This window comes from Malaclemys terrapin, chromosome 3 (assembly GCF_027887155.1).
Source record: "Malaclemys terrapin pileata isolate rMalTer1 chromosome 3, rMalTer1.hap1, whole genome shotgun sequence".
Taxonomy (NCBI): Eukaryota; Metazoa; Chordata; order Testudines; family Emydidae; genus Malaclemys; species Malaclemys terrapin.
Genome location: NC_071507.1, coordinates 88,961,115 through 88,984,650, shown reverse-complemented (window position 1 = coordinate 88,984,650; position 23,536 = coordinate 88,961,115). Strand labels below are relative to the sequence as shown.

Genomic DNA, 23,536 nt, shown 5'->3' with positions numbered 1-23,536 from the left:
ATTTTGTTTGTAGCTAACCTATATGAAACTGCTCTAGGTCATTGTTTTACACTAGTGATGATCCTGAACCAGAATCTCAGGAATGCACCACACCCCACTCAAGAGAAAATTTGGATTTGGATCAGCTCATGCTTCTCTCCAGTGTAATACCCACCACCACCACTTCCCATCCAGACACGTATATCTTTTTAGGCCATTTCAAATGAAATGCCTGAATATGGAGATCAGAAAACCAGGGTTCATAAAAACTGTTTACAGAGCCTCAACTATAATTGTACTAGTGGGTGTCACTAAAATAAAAATGGAACGCTTTGAAAGGAATAATACTGTGTAGACATTAAAAACTTCTAGGGCACCCACAAGTTAAAATGCAATAGAAAACAAAATAGTACTAAAAGAGACCAATTAAATGAATATGGGTTCTGTATATTATGCAATTGTTCCCAATGCCATTGTTCGCTGCATTGTATATAACCACACATTGTTCTCTGTGTAAAATCACTTGAGATTCCCAATGAAAAGATAAAATAGAAAAGCAGTGAAAACATCTTCAAAGAATACATGCACCAGAAATAGTTCTTTTAAAAACAGAATAATAATAGTGTTGTGAGTGAGTGCTACATTTCAGAGTTTTCTATATGGGAGAAAAGAAACCACATGAAAAGAAAGGCAAAAGACCACATACACACACAAAAGACAGAAATACCGTGTGAATAGCTAACTGCTACAGATTCAATACAACTAAAAGATGGAAAGACATCAGTGAATCAAACTGCGCTCATATATTTCAAGATAAATGTGAAATCCTTTACCAAAAAACTGATTTTAAGGACAAAATTAGCAGAACTCATTTCACAAAAGAAAGGTTGTCACTCTTCTACACTTACTTGGCGACAGTTGTATGACTGCTTTGCTCCAAAGTGCTGTTCCACACAGTGTGGTGTGGAAAGGAGCAAGAGTATGGAAATCCCAGAGCAAATGCTAAGAACCCTACTGAATGGGAGCAGCTCATTGGCAAGTCCCCCATCTGGAGGTTTTGGGGGGAGCAAGTTATGCCAGAGTGGGGAACAGAGTCAGGGAGTAGCTGCTCTATGCAGCAGGGGTAACTTGACACCTTTCCAGGTACAAATATAATTAAATATATACATGTAAACTGCAACTGAGCATTAACTCAATTTTTGTGGTTTTTGCATGGCCTTCCCCAACCCCCGAAGTGCAGGTCAGTTCAGCGTCATGGGGGAGAAAGCCAAGGGCAGCATGATGCCAAAGTGAGAGTGAGCGGTTGTTAGAAGAGAGGGAGACTGAGAAGAAGCGTGGAAGAACCTTTTCCCTCAGAGTAGAATACAATGGAATGCTTGTGAGTGTAAATAGATAGATTCTGAATTACCTTCTCCCCCTCTCTGGAATTTCTGTGAGAGGGGATTGATATGGTTTGTGATTTATTTTTAATGGTTGTGGCCGCCTGTGATTCCATTTGCATTTACTGCTTTATTAACATGTATATCAATGGAGGTACCTAAACAGCTATGTTCTCTACAACAGTAAGTACACATGGCATATTAAAAACAAAACAACCCACAGAGTTGAAATCCAAATTTGGAACCAAATCCTCACCAGAAACAAAAAACTGATTCCAGTGTTGGCTTCCTTATGTAATCTGACAGTTGGTATGGACCTCACGGGGAGGGAGGGATAGCTCAGTGGTTTGAGCATTGGCCTGCTAAACCCAGGGTTGTGAGTTCAATCCTTGAGGGGGCCATTTAGAGATCTGGGGCAAAATCAGTACTTGGTCCTGCTAGTGAAGGCAGGGGGCTGGACTCGATGACCTTTCAAGGTCCCTTCCAGTTCTAGGAGATAGGATAACTAGAGCAGTCAATGGCTTTGGAAATGATGCATAGGACACACACGGCACTAATTTTTTCCATGTCAGATTACATATAGACTAGGGAGACTATTTTACCATAAAAGGTGTTGTAATGCTTACTGAATTTGGTGAAGTTGGGATTGGCTTATTCTGTGTCACTATGCAGTGGGCAACAGTGGCATTCCACAGGAAGAGCTTGGACCTCTCTTACCCCATAAATAATTTGAACTTCTAAAAGAATGAGAGAGAACTCAACATCAATCAGGATGGAAGGATTCGGCTTTGGTCACTGTCAGATGTATACTATTTGCCCTTCAACGTTATTTTGGATGGCCTTAGTGAAATTCTTCAGGGCTATTAGAGCGTAGAGCTTTCCCTGAAGTCTTGGTGATTAAAGGCAGGTACCATTTGAGGGTGATTGTTTCAAGGCAATGAAAGACTCATTCAAATTCTGTTGATCAAACACACAAGAGAGGAGAAGACAACTTTATCATGAAGTTTCACATTGGGAAATATGCTCTCTGACTTTTTGAAGTTATGTGGCAGTATTTAGAAGGCTGCTATAGTGATGAACTCTGATTTCATATATGGATGGTTGTCCAATGACAACATACAAGTGTTTTGCAATGTTGCACACAATATTAGATTTTCAGTCTTGACTGGTTTGTATTTGGAATTTATTCTTTCTGACCTTGGGTCATCCTGGCAGAAGCTGCTATGGGTCTGAACAGATAATCTAGAAAAATCAGAAATGGCAATCAGCAAAGTATCCAATGTATTTATGTTGATCAAAAGCAAGCTGGGTAGGTCAAGTTTTGAAAAACTGAGAAAAAATTCAATTAAATGTTAAAAAAGAAAAGGTGAAGGTAGGAATTATTTATTAAAATGGACATGTCAACATTTATTCAGTTTGTTTATTTAAGAGTCACGGCATAAACAAGGGAAGAGAACTGTTTACAGAGATATGTAGACTATTAATAACATTCTGGGTACAACAGCTCAGGTTTGCCCACATTTTATTCAGTATGGCAGACATTTTGGATCCTTCCTGATATTCCTTATGAGAGACTGAGGGATCAACTTCTGACATGTTGTTAAAGCTGGAACATGATCGGTAGTCAGTGCCGCATTTGGTGGTGATCCAGTTGGGTGAGAATGACTTACTGCCAGCTGGATGCTCAACTGATTCTAAAGATCAAGCAGGACTTATCCATGCTGCAGCAAAACTTCACAGTCTCATACCTAGCATGGTCACTGTTTCTGACCAGACAGATCTGGAGGCCTAATGGCTGGAGCCTGGCCAAGAACGAAAATGGAACAAAAATTTCTGCACCTTAAGGATTTGTGATCAAGCATCAGCTATTTACTTACAGCTGCTTGGAACATTCTAGGCTTGATGGAGTATTTCTATCCGACAAGTTCAGACACATTTAATGCTGATACGAAGGCTATGAAGGAAGCATAATGTGGCAGATATGGAACTGCTCTGTAATAATCTAAGAATACAGATCTAGACATAATTTTAAGAATACTGTATGTGATCTGGTCAGGGAGGTGCAGTTACTGTATATCAGGTTATTAGGCTTTCCTGTATAAATGTATCAATTTAGCTTAGTAGGGCTCCTGTTGGAAAAAATAAGCAGGAAGGCAACACAATGGTTCCCTTATAAGAACAGCCAGGCACACACTTGAAAGACAACAGGGAAAGCTATTAGCTTCAAGGATCCTGTATCTATCTCGAACAAGTTGTGAACCTTTCTTGCCAGTACTAGGAATCAACAGATCAAAGGGCTATGGAGAGTTAAAAAGTGACTTATTCGCTGAGAAGAGAAGTGATCAAAGGACTGGGTAAGCAGGGTCAGACCCAAAAGCAGGGGGAACAAGAACTTGTGTGTGAGTTAAGGGAAGAGACTGTCACCCACACCTTAACGGTATCAGGGATTTATAGAAAGATTAGACCTACCAGAATCCCCATGCAGAAGATGGAGATATTCCTGGTAAGCCAGACATGCATACAGGGCATAGCAGTTATGTGCAATTTCTTATCAGGTCTTTGAGCAAAGAATCATCATTCTACCTTCAGTTTGCAATTAAAATTATGTAGAGGCAGAGTAAATAAATTGAAGACAATGGATTTACTTTGCATTTACATCAGGGTAAGAGGAAAATTTGGTCCTCAGTATACAGGTTACAATACTTAATATACTACAATATAATATTTCTAGGTATTCTATATAAAATTAAGATAGACTCGATTGTGTGCAATGAATGAGGCAGGTGTGCACTCATTGAACAGCAAAAAATAGTGTTAAAAGGTTTACAGATAATTTGATTTATTTAAAAAACTGTAATTAAATGTAATTATAGAAAACAAATCACCTCTTTAAATTTTGTAAGTAGGGAACAATTGTACAGTGCACAGTTTCTCGTCACTTCTATTTCAACAAGTTATTTAACAATACTTGTCACATACAGAACTTTATTTCAAAACTATTTCAAATAAATGGCAAAGACGCTATTCCATAATCAGAGATCTTTGTGCATCATTTTGACATGTTAAAACAAAGCTGTTTTTCAATTATCAGAGTCCAAAAGAAACACCTGTAAATGTCTTAATTGCTGAAAATGCATCCATTTCACGTTGGATAACTCAAAAATGGATGACTAGATGATGCTTATGAAATTTCAAATAAAAATCCACTTTTGAATAAGAGACTAAGTATTGAAAGCTTCAGTCCAATATGGAACATTTGGGGAAAGCTACAAGTGAGTGAAAGTAGGTTTCGGACAGAAGTTGCAGCTCAGTCTTAACAACAGCATTACTGTTGCAATGTTCTAAAGTCATAAATGATCGGTGAAAAGAAAATAAATTTAAAATTATGTATTCCAACTAAACGAGACATCCCTTCCACATTTTAAAAAAATACTCTGAATTTGGAGAACAGCGAACATCTGTAATTCAGTGAGAGTTGTGAGAGATAATAGAAAGCCACAATACAGTGTGCACTTAAAAGAACATGATAAAGAAGAAAAAATAAAAGGGACAATTCTGATGTGGATAATATAATATATCACTGAATGTGGAGGCCTTGACCAAGGGCAGAGTGTCATGGTTGGATAACCATGTTTCTGTTAACTCCATTATATCCACACATTTCTCAGAAATTAAATCATTGAAACCACTGGCTTTCCCCCTCCCCCCCCCCCAAGAGCTCTTATGTTAAATTGGGTGACATGCACTGCCATGATAGAAAATCTATTCTGCTGACACTTACAAGACATGAGCTAAGAGATAAAGTAGAAAGTGTTAAGATACTGGTGGCTCACTTGTTCAAATGGAATCAGCTGGCAAAATTGCTTGGTTAACTTAGCCATGTTTCCCCACACACATAAAAAGCACACCACAAAAATATATTTTGACCTTATCTTTCTTAATATTTTAAATATTTTATTTGAAATCAACAAAAAAATCAGATATCCAACACCAAGCTATGACAGTGATGAGCTCCTTTTAATACCTAGAGTAGATACATTACACATGATTGATCCTTGGAATACACAAAATCCTTGTATTTCCTTCCCATGCCGTTAATCCTAACAACAATGTACAATGCTGAAGATGATCTGCAAAAGAAAAAATAATGGTTTGTGCCTTGTTCTGCTTCATTAAAATATATAAAGAAGGCCAGATGGGGTTTCTTTTAGAGGACTGGGATGTGTCAAAAATGACTTTTCCCACTTATTTTCCCTTTTCAATTGAAAGATATGTAAAGTTTTGTCTGTTTCCCCCCCCCCCTTTTTTTTTGGAAGACTTTTTGTGTCTTTTGAACTTTCTGAGCCCTTACTTTAGGAGGTGGGCATGAATTTCTAATGTTAGAAAACAAGCAAAAAAACCCACTGTTCAGGCCTTCTCTATACATCCTAAAGAAGCAAAAGGCACATACCAATGTTCTTTTGCCTTCACAGGTAATTATTTTAAAGGAAAATATTCAGTCTAATAAAAATTTGAAAATGACCTTTCTTGAATTATTAGAATTAACAATGAAAATAAATAATAAGGCTAAGGGTTCAACTGCCCAGAGTAAGGGGCAAGGCATAGCTTTACTGCCTCAAGTGAGACGGAACTGTAATCTTAGTTCTGGATTCTTAAACTTGTAAGGCCAGAGCATGCCTAGCTGTAGTTTAGCCATGCAATGGAGTAAGGACAAGGCAGACTCACCCTGATTTGCCCAGAATGGACTCTCCATATTTCAGCTTGGACATGAGGAGGGAGACCAGGTTCTGTGCCACTGGTACTATTCCTCAAGCAAATGGATGGGGAGTGGGTGAAATGCGGTCTCCACTTCCCCCAAGGGTGCTGAGTTGGTGCACAAAGGGAAGTAAATTAACCCCAGTTAAGTGCTGCCCAGGTGTCAGCATGGAAGGAATACCCACTCTCCATTCTCTTTGGCCACCACAGTGAAACACCACCGTCAGAATATCTCATAACCCAGTTGTTCGGGTACCTCACCTAAGAGGTAGCAGATCCCTATTCAAATCCTTTGTCTCCTCCCAGGTGGAGTGGGGTTTTGAACCAAGGGTCTCCCATATCCCAGTAATGAAGGAGCTAAAAGTAATGAGGGAGCTGCTCCCTTCGCTTGGCTTTTTGCAAAAGCAGTATAGGCATCTCACTCCAAGAGATGGTCTGTGGCTGTTAATTGCTAGCAGAGATAAGTGCCTCCCTGTAGCCCAGGCTTTGGTGCCTGTTTCCATGAGAGGGGTGGAGCTTAGCACACCCCGCTCTGGTTGGCATCTCCCATTCTCTACCTTAGGCAACTCCCTGCTAGTGTGCTGACTTCTGTGGGTCACATTCTGAGGCCCCTATCTCTGCCCATGTGTTGCACAGGAGCCTAAGGACCTAGTTCATGCTTTGTGAATTCCAGTGATTTTCTAGCCCCCTAAAAGTTAGGCATTGTGATGCTCTGCTTAACTCCTTTTGTACATCCAGGGATATGTCCCTTTCCTTAAAGTCCCCTGCTCTTTTATTTGAGATTAGGCATGCAGAGTCCTCTCTTGGTGCCCCCTTTTAGACTGGAAGTTGGTGAGGGACAGGCAGACTCCCCTGAAGTCAGTGGGATGGGAGAAGAGAGGCCTCCGTAGACACCATTGGTAAGGCTCTGGACCTGGAGGTAGGTGAGGGGGTTGGGACAGCAGTAGAAAATTGGGGGGGTGGGGAGGCGTAGGCTTCATATGGGAGATGGGGATAGGAGTCAGCCTATGGGGGAATTAGGGCAGCAGCACAATGGGAATATACAGGGAGATAGGCTCAATATATGAGTGGATGGGTGCATCACATGGGGGAGCACAAAGGGAGGAAGTCACCTTGTGGGGATGGCTGGGGATTCCAGAAGCTTCACTCTCTGACTTGGACCTCACTGGCTACAGAGAGCTCTCCAGGGGAATGGAGAAAAGCAGACAGTCAGGTTTGGTTTTCTCTGCAGATGCACAGAAGAGTTTGAAAACCCACAGTCTATAGGAAAAACTCAGACTTGTCAAGTCTGAGTCACTATAGGTGCCTACAGAATGCTTAGATATGTAGTGCAGAGATGGGTGCGCAGAATAATAGGCTACGTGTATTTGGAATGGGGAGTTGTGTGCATGCAGAATGAATGGGTAAATGTAGGATGAATTGGGATAGTTGTGGTGTGAGTTATACCTACAGTGCGTGAGAGAGTGGGCATGGAAAGAATAGGAGTAATGTGGAATGAGTTGGTGTGAAATGAACGAGAGTTGATATATAATTATTAAATGTGAGGGGAGTATATAAATGGGACAAACAGGAAACATGTCTATACCATTTTATGTAAATCAGCATATATTAATATTCATTATTGAAATTTATGGTAATTTGGATCTACTGGATTTTTGTTTTCAGATGTTTGCAGGTATGACATTTTTATCTCACACTATGAGAAAAAGTTTCATCCAGCCATAACATGTAATAATTACCTAGATTTTTCCAGGAAAATGCTGCTTGTTTGGAGAAGAGAGCGCTTTGTTCGCTGCCTATGGAGTGCCATTAATCTGAACCAGTAACTGGCCACATCTTCCAGTTGTAGGAATGATCACGGGAATGGAAGAGGTTGGTAATTGGTGAGTTAAATAAATTAGAGAGGAAATAAACTTAGCAATAAATGTACATTGAAATAATAGATTTTTATGCTCCTGTGGTTCCCACCAATGGTGTTTTCTTAATATACATCACAAACATTCACTGTTCAGGGAAACACATTAATGGTTCTGTATTGTTTTTAGTATAAGACAAGTGGTGCTTGTCCCAGTGGGATGTGACATTAACTATTAGCAAACAATTTCTTACATGATTTCAGTCAATAGAAAGCTGAACAGTTCAATCTCCATTTCAGAGTGTGACATATAACTATTCAAAATTGCATTAAAGGACATTTAACCCATGCAGAGCGTTCCAGTGAAGAGATGGCACATGGCAGATATAAATTGCTCTAAAACATTGCAAATGTTATTTGATTACAAAAAATGTTATCTGTGTAAAATTAACATTTTCTAATTCACTCATTCAGGAAAATTATTACCTAGATTTCTCCATATAGATGACCCATATTGACTCCTGAGGTTAAAAAAAATTAAGTCTCTACAGACAGAGGGGGCTTCTCAGAACTAACAACAGTTTTCTCTACACACAAAAAACAGTGAAACAAAACACACAGTAAATGAAGTCAGATTATCATTATATTTTGCATCCAGGTAGTTTTTTTTTTTTTTGAACTAGGGGACATTCTATTTTGAACTCTATAGTCTTTACCCGAAGACAAATATGAATGATTTTGTGTGCAAAGGTCACTGCTTTGCTAAGGCAAGAATCATCTATGCCAGTAACACATACATTAACAATTCCATATACTGTTCTTAGAAAACTAGGTAATCATATTAATGGCCCCACATGAAGCCAAAGGAATTGATGTAGAAGATCTTTGCACCAGTATTAGTTGTGTCCTTATCAATACAATCAGTAGTTTTCTTCAAGGAGAGTTCTGTACTGTTCTTACTACACTCCCAACCCTGCCGGGTATAGTATACCCTTGCACTGTCTGGAATTTTCTGCCTTTGCAGCATACTTGGGATGACCACAACCTCACTTCTTTTCAAACATTCAATAAATTGTCCTTCTCTACCTCACTTGGCAGAGCAACCAACTGCCAGCGACCAAGAACTACCTCTTTGCCCTAGAGATATATGTCACAGTTATGGGGCTAACTGCACCTCTGATCCCTCCAGGTCTCTTCAAGTGCACCCCCAATGATGTCTTAAGCCTCAAGCCACCATCTCTCTCCTGGGGTGGAATCATACAGTTCTCCCCCTCTCGGACCAGGCCCTGATCTGTAGCCTCCTATGATCAACCATGATTACCTCAGCAGATGTGATTTATCTTAAGTACCTGCAGTTGTGTTCCCGCGGGGAGCTATGGGCAATGGTAGCCAGTAAGTAAATATGTCTTTTTAAAGCAAAGTATTATTTATTTAGAATAAAAGCATTATAGGGAGAACCACACACCGTACCAGTTGTGGCATTGATTTTACCATGTCCGTAACGATCTGTGGGCCGGTATTCAGAGTCAACAAGTGATTTGTGGGAGCTCTGTGTCCAGATAGGTGAGCTGTATTCTGTGGTAGAGTAGACAAAGGTCAGTGAAGAGGTCCACAGAGTTTTTACGTTGAGTCCCCAGATTGTTCCTGCCCATTTCTGGATGAGGCTTACATGCACCTGTATTTTGCCATGGATGTTTTTCAATTTTGGTGGTTTGTGAGTTTCAGTCTAATATCACACCAAGATATTTTGGGGGTGGAATAGTATCTTATCTGCTGGCCATGAAAGTACATATGCAGTTCTACTGTTGCCTTTCAATTGTTTTGACAGAGTGCTGACACAAGAGTCTTGATGGATTTGGGTTTAGCCACTAATATAAGAAATACACTTACTTGGTTTTAACGTTCTTGGTTAGGATTTCTTCTATAATAGGTAAATCTCATGCTGCTGTGGTCAGAGCAATGTAATCAGCGTAGACAAATTTCTGTCATGATGTTTGGGGCAGGTTTGGGGAAGGTTGATGACAACCTTCTTGTGGTCTGCCTTATTATGCGCCAAGTCATAATCACTGTCATTCACCAAAGTCTTGGATTTCACAGCAATGGAAACAGATCCCGTACAAGAACTACTCCTCCCAGAGTCACTTTAACAGAACGGTACACCCAGTTCTACGAATTTGCCAACTGAATGTTGAAGGTGTGTCCCAATCTAAAAGTGACTACCTAGCTCATATTATGATCGACTTCCTTGCCCTGCAAGAAACTAATATGAAAGATGACACTGAAGAATCATGCTGCTGGATTGTTGGCTACAATCTAGAGGCTTCCTTCCATCACCCAAGATATGGACTTGTCATATACCTCTTTAAACAGGACATTGAGGATTTGACATGATAGAGTCCAGGAGCAATTCCTGAACCTTTGCCATCTCAATTATTTGCAAGATAACAGTAGTTAATGTGTATAAACCACCTAATACAAATTGGCCTTCTCCCTCAATACCCACATCTTATTTTCTGGCTAAGTACATCCGTGATTTCAATAGTCACCATATGATGTCGGGCTATCAAAGCAATTATACGGCAGGGCAAAGAACATGCAGAATGGTCATCAAACAAAGACGCATACCTTCTTTTCAATGCAAAAAAAAAAAAAAGGCACTTTTCATTCTGCTCACTGAATCAGAGACTACAATCCAGATCTCTGCTTCCTCAGGAAAGACACAGTTCAGAATCCATCACAACACATCCAGAACCATTTGTAGCCCAACAGGGCAAGCTTGCCTACTATATGTAATGGCTTGCCTTTATTATATTAAGCTGCTTTCATTATATTCAGCTGTACCCCAAGAAACCTACCGGCCTGTATCCTATAAAATGTTAGCTTAAGCATAAGTTAGCATAAGCATGGTTAAGTAGGCCGTAACCTTTGGCACAGATAAATGGCCTATGGTTACCTTTAGATTTTGGGAACTAAGGAGAGCTTGCTCAGTGGTAGGAGTTAGAATGTACCAATAAATGTTACTGCAAGGAACATGGAAGTAATAACCGCAAATCCGCTTAAGCAAGGGGTAACAGGTATGATAATGATTTAAGATGGCAGTTACACATATCAATATGTTACCCTATAGCATAAGTACACTGCAATATTATGTGGGTGAAAAGCTAAATTTGGGCATGGAGGACTGAGCATGAGCAGATGATACTCAGGCCCTATAACAGGGCAACCACCATGTGGTCTGGGGTCAGTTTTTTTCTGGGCTTCTTCCATCATTGTCTGCTTTCAACTACTTGATCCTTCAACTCATTGAGGAACTTGATCCATTGGCAGCCAGAGACAGGCCTGACCCCTTTGTCTCTTACCATCGGGTCCTCAAGAAACAGTGTGAGCATGCAATTCTAAAAGCTTATGCAAAGAATGCTACCACAGATAACTCTATTGTATTATCTCTATCTTTTTATAGGTTTCAGAGTAGCAGCCGTGTTAGTTTGTATCCGCAAAAAGAACAGGAGTACTTGTGGCACCTTAGAGACTAACAAATTTGTTAGTCTCTAAGGTGCCACAAGTACTCCTGTTCTTTCTACCTTTTTATGTGGCTTGGGTTCTTTCTGGCTTTGTTCATTATCTTAATAAAGATCTCTAAGGCTTTACTTTGCCCTCAGTGTGAGAGTCCCTGTCATCCACCCTGAGACTCCTCACAAGATATTGAACGCTGTAGTGTTAGCTCTGTGTAGCCTGATTCTGGGGTAAGAACCTTATCACAGTCAGATCAATTGGCCATCAATACAAACATTATTAACCTTAAAAAGGTCAGGCAGCACAATCTTGGTAACTTTCTACACAGTCTCCTTCTTAGGGAATGCACATGATTCAGGTGGCACATGACCAGGATTCATCACTGAATTTGGTCCGCTGATTGGACCATTAGCTTCCCCCGCCCCTGCTGGGTACTGATAGGGAGTATGACGTGAACGCTGATCCATGCCCGCCTCTGCATAGTCAGCATCAATCAGTGATAATCCGCATAGAGATTGAACTCCCAGTAAATATGTCATCACCCAAACAATGATTGAACTTTCAAAAGGCAAATGGCCCAGGATTCATTGGCACAATTTAGGCCACCATCAATGTGATTCTACTGAAGCCCAAAAATTTCAATCGTTTCACCGAGCTCATCAAATAATTGCAAGAAAAAACATCTCCAGTGGCTATTGAAAAAAGATAGAAACAAAAAATAGATAGGCTATTAAAGGACTACCCAATGTCTGGAGACCTGAACACGGCAAATTCCTTATGAGAATCATTGAATTTAGCACGCTATCGAAGATAGGGCATGATGATTGAAGCTGTGGACTTTACTCACTCCAGCTGCAAAGTTTAGCTATTATTGCATTAGCATGGGGCTGCAAACCCAGTGAAAATTCAAAATCCTGACATATCCGCTGATGCAATGACAAGAATGCTTCTTATGAACTCAAAAGCAGTAGAGGACAAATCTACTAAGCACAAAGTGCATAGAGTGCTCCACCAAATAGTTGGTTCACTACCCACCTCCTCCCCCCATCCTTGCCCATCACAGTTGAAGAGGTAAACACATATCTCTCACTTGGGAAGGCTGCAGGACATGATGGTGTCTTTCAAGAATTTCTTAAAAACCTCAGAGCCAAGGGACAGAAATGGTAGGCAATGCTGTTCTCTGATATCCATTCCTCGGGGTCTGTCCATTCCTCTGGTGAGAATCTATGGCCATTGCTAAGACTGAGAGCCCACCAGTAATCCATCACTGTATTGACCCATATCACTTCTCTGCATGTTGTACAAGCTCAGGGAAAGAATATTACTGGCAAGGATTATGCTGGTTATGGAAGCAATGTTTCCAAATGAATAAGTGAGTTTCCAACCAAGCTGCAGCTGCACCAACCAACCATTAACCTTAACACCACACACTGAGGCGGGAATTCCAGTGAAAACTTAAGACTGGGGAAGCTTTCTTAGACTTATCTGCCACCTGTGACACTGTATGGAGGAATGGCCTTCTCCTGAATACCAGCAAAATTATCCTATGCAATGCAATGATAAAATTAATGCGAGACATTCTGACCAATTGTAGGTTTCACGTGTTTCTTGATGACCAGGTCACCAAGCCATGCACTCTCAATGCCACAGCGATCAGTCCTAACATCAATCCTATTTAACATTTACAATGTAGAGAAACTGTTTATGAGTTTCTCTGATCAACCAATGGAAAATGCCAGAATTTGGCCAATGCTTTCAATGTGTTACATGGGACTGCGCTTGCTTTTGTAAAGACTATATTATGGCAGAGCTTCATATTATTGCTTCTCTGAAACAAGTCTTCAGAGACTCCACATTTATATAAACTGCTGTTGGGGGTTATCTATCTATCTACGCCCCTACCCTTCCTCTGGGCAGTAGTAATTCCCTCAGATTCCACCTGCTACCCTCCTGGTCCGTCCGGGTACTGACTACTCGGAACTCAGGTAAATATTTAACACATTCTTTATTAACGATGTGAGGCTACAGCCACTGGAGCTCTACTTCAAGCCAAGTCACAGTGGAGTAACCTGACCAGCAGATAGCTCCAAGGAACTGGTAACGGCACACCGTATATATAAACAAAGTAACCAATTAAACACAGAGTCTGAGCTTTGTTGGGTAAACAAGTTAACAACTCTTGATTAATTAGGTACACAGGTACCTGTCACATGAATTATAACCATAAGCAAGATTCTGAGACCTGCATACCTCAGGCCAGGAGTCCCCTCTGCGTGCGTGTAGACCCACAAAGGTCACACAGCAGACACCTTGATTGACAGTCCTAGGTGGCACTTACTCTGTTGGATACATCCTGGTAGCACAGGTTACAACTGCTACTACTCTTTACATTTTAATTTGCACCGAGTGGATTCAGGCCCTGATTCTTCACTCTGTCTTGTGCAGTCATTTACATGAGTATAAAGTAGGTGCAGAACAATGCCAGATCAGAATCGCTACAAAAACTGTAGAAAACAATGCTTGCATTGGGACCTGTTATATGTATCTATTTATGGGAGCTGCTGCCTCTATGAGACTTCTGATTATTTTTAAGTTCTTCTGAAACTGGCCCATTGGTTATTACAAAAATTAAGCCAGACATAAGGAGGAAATTCTTTTAATTCTTGTGCATTCAGAACTTTGAATTTATCTCACGATGTTAGGTCAATAGGCTCATGCTAATCTTAAATCTTATCATTCTAATCCTGCCTTTTTATTCATCTTTTCTCATTGATTAAGCAGCTCTTGCATTTTACAATAATGCAATAGTGTGAATCCAAAGTCCCTGAGGATGCCTCCACATGAAAGGCTCTATATAAGCCTACTTTGATTTTATTTATTTCTTTGGCATATATAAATAATCTTCTGCATTCAGTTTGTGTTTCGGATTCCTTGTCAAATGTGAAAAGTTTTTAGATGATTGCTCAAATAAGCCTGTTATATAATTAGGATCCTGTCTTTGGTCTCCTCCAAGCCCAGAAAACATATTCTTAGTTGATTGCATTATTGTCTCATCTCCTATGGCTCAATGATGTACATCTTTTTTCACAGTAAAATATCACCACTTTATCGCCAATTATGTTAATTTACAAATTCATTTTTATTTGCCTTATTTTTAAAATGTAGTCAGTTTACAAGGACATAGCATGAGTGGGGAGAGCCTCAGATGTTCCCTATGGTCCCAGAGGAGTCCTTTGGGCCTGGAGTGTCTTTCCCTTTTTCTCCTTTCTCTTCTGATTTTAGACATGGTAGGCTGGATCAAGGACATGCATTCAACAGGCAGACAGGGCTTGGTTTCACGTACAAAGGGAATCCACTGGAGCTTCCTGCAATCAGATTTTTACCTCCCCTTCTTTACTGATATTACACCTAACATCGTACTTGACTGGCCATATGGTGACACCTCTCTCCATCAGAGGTGGTCTGCAGTGTTTCTGCACCCACCCAATGGAGTTTCTCTTCATGAAAGAGGCAGAGCCTGCAACTGCACACAGCTTTATGTGCCACTTAAACCTGGACTTCAGACTTCATTAATGTCATGTAATATAATGGCTGAGCTATAGAAGACCTCTGTGACTCGGCCCCATTCCTCAAAACATCACTCTGGATACCCTGTTCCGCTAGCTTGGAGTGGGCAGAATGGAGTGGATTCAGAGTTCTCTCTGCTCACTAGATCACAGTGTCTATGAGGCAAGTCACTTCTCCTTTCTAAGCCTCTTTTCCAAATATGTAAAATAAATGCTTGAGGTGATCTACTGGAAACTACAAACGTTGTATATCATGTTCACTTTCACATTTCATCTACAGTAAATGTCATGTCCCCCCATTTTACAGGTGGAGAAACTGAAGCAGGCAGGTTGAGCACCCAGAACTCCTTATTAAGCCAGTGGCAAATCTGGGTGTTGAGCACCTCCAATAATCAGATCCTAAATGACTTTTCAGGGAGCACTGTGGTCTAATGGCCTAGGTAAAGGACTGAGATTCAGGTAACAGGCCCTAAAACCAAAATTAAAAGGTGATTTAAATCTGAGCCCCATTTTATTTCAACTTTCAAACTTAAAAATGGATCAACATAAGTGGCGTCAGTTTTAGCCCATTTCTGTTTCATACAGAAATGGATAAAATGAATCTATTTTTCTTTTGCAAAAGCAAACGGGGTGGATTCAGGAACAAACCCAGTTTTATTCCCTTCCACCCCTGCATCTCCATGTGCACAAATACAGTACTCAATAGCTGGTTCAAGTTTTGATTGATCACTTCTAGCAATAATTAGACTTAATCATGGTCTCTCCTAACACAACTTTCCTGACCAGTGTGAACATAGTGTTATCCCCCGAGATCCATGTCAGAACTTTGTTGTAAACTCATGATACAGACCAGAAAGATTGGTAACCTGTATACATTTGGCTGGTACAATTATTAGGTAACCCTCATCCGTGCCCTCCTCCCTTACCTCACCCAAAATGCCTTCCCACACTGTTTAGGGAAACTATACGAGGCTAGCACTAGTTTCAGCCATAGTACAAACAGGGTCACAGAGACACTCATTTGTTTTCTACTGCCATTCTATCATATAGTTCTCTGTGCAGTTGGGAGGTAAAAGAAAAAAACAGGTATTCTCAAACATATTGAACTGAGTATAAGTAATTGATTTGTTCTCCTTATATAAACTATTTGTTTTGCTTTTTCTAGCAATAAGAACTAATATGGTCCCCGTTGTTAATAATGGAAACTTTCTCCAGATTGCTTTATCCAGTCACTGCTGACATCTGAATTTCATATCTGTCACAAGATCAATGAATTGCAATACTGCAAGGCATAGCCACTGGAAATGATGTTCTTTGTCAGTGGTATGGCATGTTAATTTCAGTGTGTTATTATAAGGGCGTTATTTAAGCTCATCAGTATTCTACCACATGTTAAAGACTCCTATGTTTTTAGGGATCATTACAAACCATGTTAGACATTACCAGAAAAAAAAAAAACAGAATTTCAGTCATTCTATGAAAGCCTGTCATATTTTAGCAATGAAACAACTTGCTTAGCTACTGAAGCATAATGTGTCAACAAGATGGAATTCCACTTTCTAGAGGCTAGAGTACCCACTCAATAGAAGAAAGCAATACATGATTACTGCCTAGAGCTTGTGGCATAATGCTAGCAACTCAGCATTTAGCAATAATGGAAAATGTCTGTCTCATTTTCATTCCCCTTGAAAAAAGTCACAATACGATGTCCTGAAACACTTCTGCTGTGAGTCAGCTCCTTAATCTCAACAATATCCTCAAACATTACCTTGTCCATGATAATATATTTATGGCGGATCTTAAAAGCACAAATGTAATAAAATGTAGGGAAAAAACAGAAATATGAACTATAATAATGAAGAGTGGCCCTTCAATTTTAGTAGTAGATATCGGCTGTCTTCCTGATTTCCACTTTAAAGCTTCACAAATGACATAAGTCTTGAGGTCTTTTTGCTGTGTTTTATAATTTTTCTTTTGTTTTTCACAAACCCAATGCTTCTCTCTCTGAGACCATATCTAGGGTAGCAGGCTCTATCACTTTTTCCTCATCTTAAAACCGAGGCAAAGTTTCAGATTGTTGCACACACAGTTCTTTGTTACTCATTATATTTTACTCATCTGATTACAGAGCTTAGTCGTTTGAAAAAAACTTGCAAGTATTTTTCTGAAATACCAATAATTGGTTTGACTGTCTTTATATTTTTAAATATCTTTCAAAAATGTCTAATTTTACATGTCCACTAATGAAGTATAAAGACACGTGATTTAACTGAACAGCTCCCTGTTTGCAAATAAAGTCTTCAACCTTAGGCAGATTTAAATCATTCTTGACAACTGCATGTGAAACATTGTCTTAAAATCAGATAGCTTAAGATTGGTAAATTCCCCACAAATAAGGAGCATGCTGACTAGTGAAATGCACTGCATTTGTACTGAATTTTGTCACAGAGAATACTTATAAGTAACAGCTAAATGAACTCATAGCTGTTTTCTACTACCTGCATTTGTATTTTATTGTTTTTGTATGTTATATTTTGACACTATTATACTTAACACTAGAGCTGGTTGAAAATTTTCCAATGGAACAGTTTTCTAACAGAAAACCCAGGGAATGTGTTGACTCAGTCAAAACTTTCAAAATAAACTAGGCAGGCAGGAAGGCAGACTGCCCGGTGGCTCACCAGCCAACCAGCAGGAAGGCAAGTTGCCTGGCTCACTGAGCTCCCAGACTCCCTAGCTATGTTCCTGCCATGCTTCCTGGGTTCTGAGTGTCCCCAGAGAATACACTGCATATGATGTGCAGACTATTTTGATTGCTTTTGGTGTATGCTTCTTTAACTATGGAAAAATAACTAAAAAGCAAATAAACAGAATAGAAAGAACTGATACATGCAGTACCTAGCCTTAGCTATTGACATTGTACTTGAATATAATTTATTTTTCAGTGACTACTTGCAGTCCTGCAGTTTTAAAATTCCACCTACCCTGCAGGAAGGGAATGTATTTTTTTCCAAGGACTCTGTTATTCATTGGGAGGTTCCTTACAGAACATGAAATCTGCTGAAAAACAGGGGGAATTTTAAGACTCAATTTTTGTATTGTCATTTCAAGTGTACAATATTTCTCGTGTCACTAGTAACACCCGTCACACAGTAAGTTTGAGATTCTCACTCGTGGATTCTGTAATCAGCTGAGGGGGGCAGGAGGAAGGGCTACAAAGATACATATTATGATTCCCTGATCCTATAGCCATTTATACTGCTAGCCCAGGCCCCATCATAGTTTAGAGCAGCTTTACGGCTGGCTGGCTCTGGCCACAAGTAGAAAGGTCTGCTACCAAGGATCACTGGAGCACAGTAGTACTCCACCTTTGTACCCTTACTCTTGGCCATGGCCCCAATATGCATGCTACACCAAGGTGAAGATGGAGAGAGAGTGTCTTAAATTATAGCTATGCTGGCTCTACACTATCCAAAGATTTCTCCTTCATTCTAAGGGAATCCCTGTCTGGCTGGATCTGCTGGCTTTACACACCTTTTTTGCTGCTGGAGTGATGCAAAGGAACCATATCTTCTGAGAGAATCTGAACCTGAAAAGTCTGTTCTACATCTCACTATAATAAATTAAGATTAGTGGTGTGAATTCTTCAGGTGTGTGGACTGTATGTGTATACTGATGCACTCATTTTAATAAGCAAGTAATATACTTTTCCTTGGAGCTCAGTTCTAACCTCATCAGGTTCTCTGTTTTTAACGCCAAGCTTGTCTTTGATATATAGGAAGTAATATCCTAGGATGGTAGAAAACAAGACAAAGATGTTTTATTTATAAAGCTTTCCTGGGCCTTAATTATCACAGCTTTCCTGTACCCAGGTCAGTTGGTACAATCTGTAGTGTCTTTCATATTTTGTTGCTGTTTTCTTGTATTAAATATGTCAACATTTTACATCTGAGCAATAAAAGTAGAGAGATAGGCCTGCTGAATAGCAATGAAAGCAGAACAACAGTGCATAATGCTAATACCTTGGGAAATTAATTAATATTTTATGAGTAATAAAAAGTGTGAAGGATTAGCCAAGACTGAAGGTCAATCAATGGCACCACTATATATGGAGCACTGTTCATAACCGAGAAAAAGATTTCTCCACATGCTCCTCCAGTCAAAAATAAACATCTCCAGATTCACATTGCTCTTCTTATTTGCTTTAAAAGGATCAAAGCCTGATTGCAATGGACACTGTACAGAAGCATATAAAAAGACAGTTAATACCTTCTCTCTTAGAATGCACAAACAGCCAACCATTTGTCTTATGGCCCTCTTTTGAACTTGTAAATTGTTGTCAATACTGTATACTATTATCTGCAAAGAGACTTGTGCCAAATGTTTGTCCCTTTTTTCCACTGTGGTAAAGAAAACTTCTTATCTGTGGTCCTGATTCTGAAATCAGGTAGCTTATATACATGTTGACTACACCCCGAGGTCATGGCATAGAATGCGTCACATGACTCCTGCCATGGGGGTTCTGCAGAAAAAAATCTTCTGTAAGGACTTTTTTTTTCAGCAGGGTCAGAGAGAGAATCAGAGCCACCAATTTCTGCCTTGTTCTTTCACACTTGGGTGTGGATTATAGGAGAGTGCCCAGAATGTGGCTCTCAGACTGGGCTAACATTTCCAATCTTCGCCTCAATGAAGTGTGTCCTCTTCTCAACATCTCTTAACCCAAAACAACTGGTCAGGTAAAATTCAAGTCTCATAATCTGCTCAGTAGCTACTAAAGCAGAGAGTCCTTAAAAGAAAACATAACAGCTTGCTAAACGGGTCAATATATATAGCCTTTAAATTAGGTAAAGTAACTGGAGATTCAAAATGTTGAAAAATGAAGCTATAGAATGCAGTCTGATTTTGGTAGAGAGTAGAGCAAAAATTATTAGTGATTTTATTAAGGCTGTCAAGCGATTAAAAATTAATCACGATTAATCACACTATTAATAATAGAATACCATTTATTTAAATATTTTTGGATGTTTTCTACATTTTCAAATATATTGATTTCAATTACAACACAGAATACAAAGTGTACAGTGCTCACTTTATACTTATTTTTTATTACAAATATTTGCACTGTAAAAAACAAAAGAAATAGTATATTTCAAGTCACCTAATACAAGTAGTGTAGTGCAATTTCTTTATCATGAAAGTTGAAATTACAAATGTAAAATTATCTACAAAAATAACTGCATTCAAAAATAAAACAATGTAAAACTTTAGAGCCTACAAGTCCACCCAGTCCTACTTCAGCCAATCGCTCAGACAAACAAGTTTGGTTACATTTACAGGAAATAATGCTGCCTGCTTTTTGTTTACAATGGCACCTGAAAGTGAGAACAGGCGTTCGCATGGCACTGTTGTAACTGGCGTCACAAGATATTTACGTGCCAGATGCGCTAAAAATTCATATGTCCCTTCATGCTTCAACCACAATTCCAGAGGATGTGTGTCCATGCTGATGATGGGTTCTGCTAAATAACGATCCACAGCAGAGCAGACCGATGCATGTTCATTTTCATCATCTGAGGCAGATGCCACCAGCAGAATGTTGATTTTCTTTTTTGGTGGTTCAGGATCTGTAGTTTCCATATTGGAGTGTTGCTCTTTAAGACTTCTGAAAGCATGCTCCGCACCTTGTCCCTCTCAGATTTTGGAAGGCACTTCAGATTCTTAAACCTTGGGTCGAGTGCTGTAGCTATTTTTAGAAATCTCACATCAATACCCTTTTTGTGTTTTTTCAAATCTGCAGTGAAAGTGTTCTTAAAACAAACATGTGCTGGGTCATCATCCGAGACTGCTATAACATGAAATATATGGCAGAACGCAGGTAAAACAGAACAGGAGATATACAATTCTCCCCAAGGAGTTCAGTCACAAATTTAATTAATGCACTATTTTTTTTAATGAGCATCATCAGCATGGAAGTATGTCCTCTGGAATGGTGGTTGAAACATGAAAGCATGAAAGGGCATACGAATGTTTAGCATATCTGGCACGTAAATACCTTGAGATGCCGGCTACAAAAGTGCCATGCAAATGCCTGTTCTCACTTACAGGTGACATTGTAAACAAGAAGTGGGCAGCATTATCTCCCTTAAATGTAAACAAACTTGTTTGTCTTAGCAACTGGCTGAACAAGAAGTAGGACTGAGTGGACTTGTAGGCCCTAAACCTTTACATTGTTTTGTTTTTGAGTGCACTTATGTAACAAAAGAAATCAACATTTGTAAGTTGCCCTTTCATGATAAGGAAATTTCCCTACAGTACTTGTATGAGGTGAATTGAAAAATACTATTTCTTTTGTTTATCATTTTTACAGTGCAAATATTTGCAATCCAAAATATAAAGTGAGCACTGTACACTTTGTATTCTGTGCTGTAATAGAAATAAATATATTTGAAAATGTAGAAAAACATCCAAAAATATTTAATACATTTCAATTGGGACTCTATTGTTTAACAGTGCAATGAATCACAGTTAATTTTTTTGAGTTAATCATGTGAGTTAACTGTGATTAAATCGACAGCTCTAGATTTTATCCTTTTTAAACCAATCCTGAAATTTAATCTGAGGCATTTCTTTTTGTTTAGTCATCCTTGTTTCTCATTACTTTTCCACCCCCACCCTTTATTTTGTAGCCCTGTGCCAGTTCAGAGAATCTGGGGAACTCAGTGTTTTACATGCACCACTGCATGGACAGATAGGAAGTTATACCAAGGTCGAGAGATGCTAACCTATTCATAGAAGAAAAGTTACTGTAACTTCCTAGTTCAGCAAACAATTATTCTTCTGTGCTATCAGTTTGGGCAACATCAAAACCGCAGTAAAAAGTTCATTTTCCATCACAAAAAGAGAAGAGCAACAGCATGCTGCTATTTTATAAATATATATATTTTCTCTCTTTCCACTGCCTCCATGGATTTAGTAATAATATCAGGCACAGGAGGATTCCCTTGGTATCAGCATCAGTTAGTCACTTCAACCTATCATTTAGTACGGCCTTTTGTGTATAGAACTTTTTCCCCTCCAGCCCTTTTCTTTTAAGATACAGTGGTAATTTTATTCAAGAAAATGACTGATTCACCTAGTCTGACCTCTTAGCACAACATATTTTCAAATGCTGCTTATTTTATTTTCCTAAAAATACCACTCATTCTGCACATCCCTAGTTAAAAACAGTTTTTATAAGACAATAAAGCACAGAGGTTTCTGCATTAATCTTCATTATGTTTCTTAAAATAGTCACACAAACAATGTCACTGAGATATCATTGACTGGTCATTCTCTCTCTCTCTTCATCCCCCTCTCTAATTGAGAAGGGTGGTACTAATACAATAATAAATGGTTTGCACTAGATCTTATTCAGTTTTGCTGAGTGCTGGGAGAAAAAAGTCAAAGCTCTTGGCTTGTCATTTGCACAGTTCAACTGCTCACTGTAACTACTTAGATCAGCAACTTCTCAAACCAATTAAAGCAAAGGATTCTGGGATGGACATACTCTACATGACAAAATAGTGATTTCTAGGCTCTGGCACTGTATTAAAATTGTTTATTGAAAGCTACTGAATCTCACTGTGGTATGAAGGGTAATTCAGAGTCATCAAAGTGAAAAGAAAATCTGTTTTTTTTTTAAGCTTCTTGTTAAATCCTGCAATCTCAATTGATTCCCAATGAGCTATAAGGAAAGTGCAGTCTTACCCCACAGCCCAGTCCATTGCTTGGCTCACATACTATTTTTCTCACTTCTGGTTCAGGAAGCAGGCCAGCACCACATCCTGGGGTAGGACACAGCACTCCACCCATCTGCAGCACACACTCTTCTGCACCATAGCGCTGATAGCGGTTGTACTGCAAGGCAAAACACATGTACTGTAGTTCAAGGAGCCTGGGGGGAAAATCCCAAACTTTTCTGCTCAGTTTATCTTGCTCAATGAGGTCAGCAGTTATGAGGTTTCTTTTACACACTAACTTCAGGTTATTTGTCAGATGTTTGGGGGCATCGAAGTACTGCCACATTGTTTCAGTAAACAGGGTAAATGCCACAATGCTTCATTCCACATTAGATACAAATTGGGGGAGGAAATCAAAGAGCTGTAACCAAAAATTAACAGTGTAATGTGTCAGAGCCAAAAGTATCCCCCAATTACACAAGACAACTTTCTTTTAAAAAACATATTCCAGGTAGACAAACTGAGCCACAAAATCTTTCTCTGGGTAACAATTTATTTTAATTTCATGCGTCGGTGTTTCTCTTTCTCATTGTAGTGTCAGTGTTTCACAGACAGTCATTAAGTAGCCTCACAACACCAGGGAGGGAAGCATCTCCATTTTATAGATGGAGACACCAGAAAGTTAAGTGACCTATCCAAGTTTACACAGGGATTCTGGGTCAGAGTCAGAAATAAAACACAAATCCTATGAGTCCTAGCACAGTGCCTTAG

The 23,536-nt window shown here is 39.4% G+C and overlaps 1 protein-coding gene across 2 annotated transcripts in view; it reads right to left on the bottom strand.

The window, feature by feature from the left end:
* PRKN (parkin RBR E3 ubiquitin protein ligase) overlaps positions 1–23,536 on the bottom strand; it is a 1,227,966-nt gene that overhangs the window by 159,191 nt on the left and 1,045,239 nt on the right. For both annotated transcript variants that reach the window (XM_054023728.1, XM_054023729.1), the window contains one exon: positions 22,794–22,943. In XM_054023728.1, the coding sequence (XP_053879703.1) occupies positions 22,794–22,943 (150 nt within the window). The remainder of the gene's footprint in view (positions 1–22,793; positions 22,944–23,536) is intronic.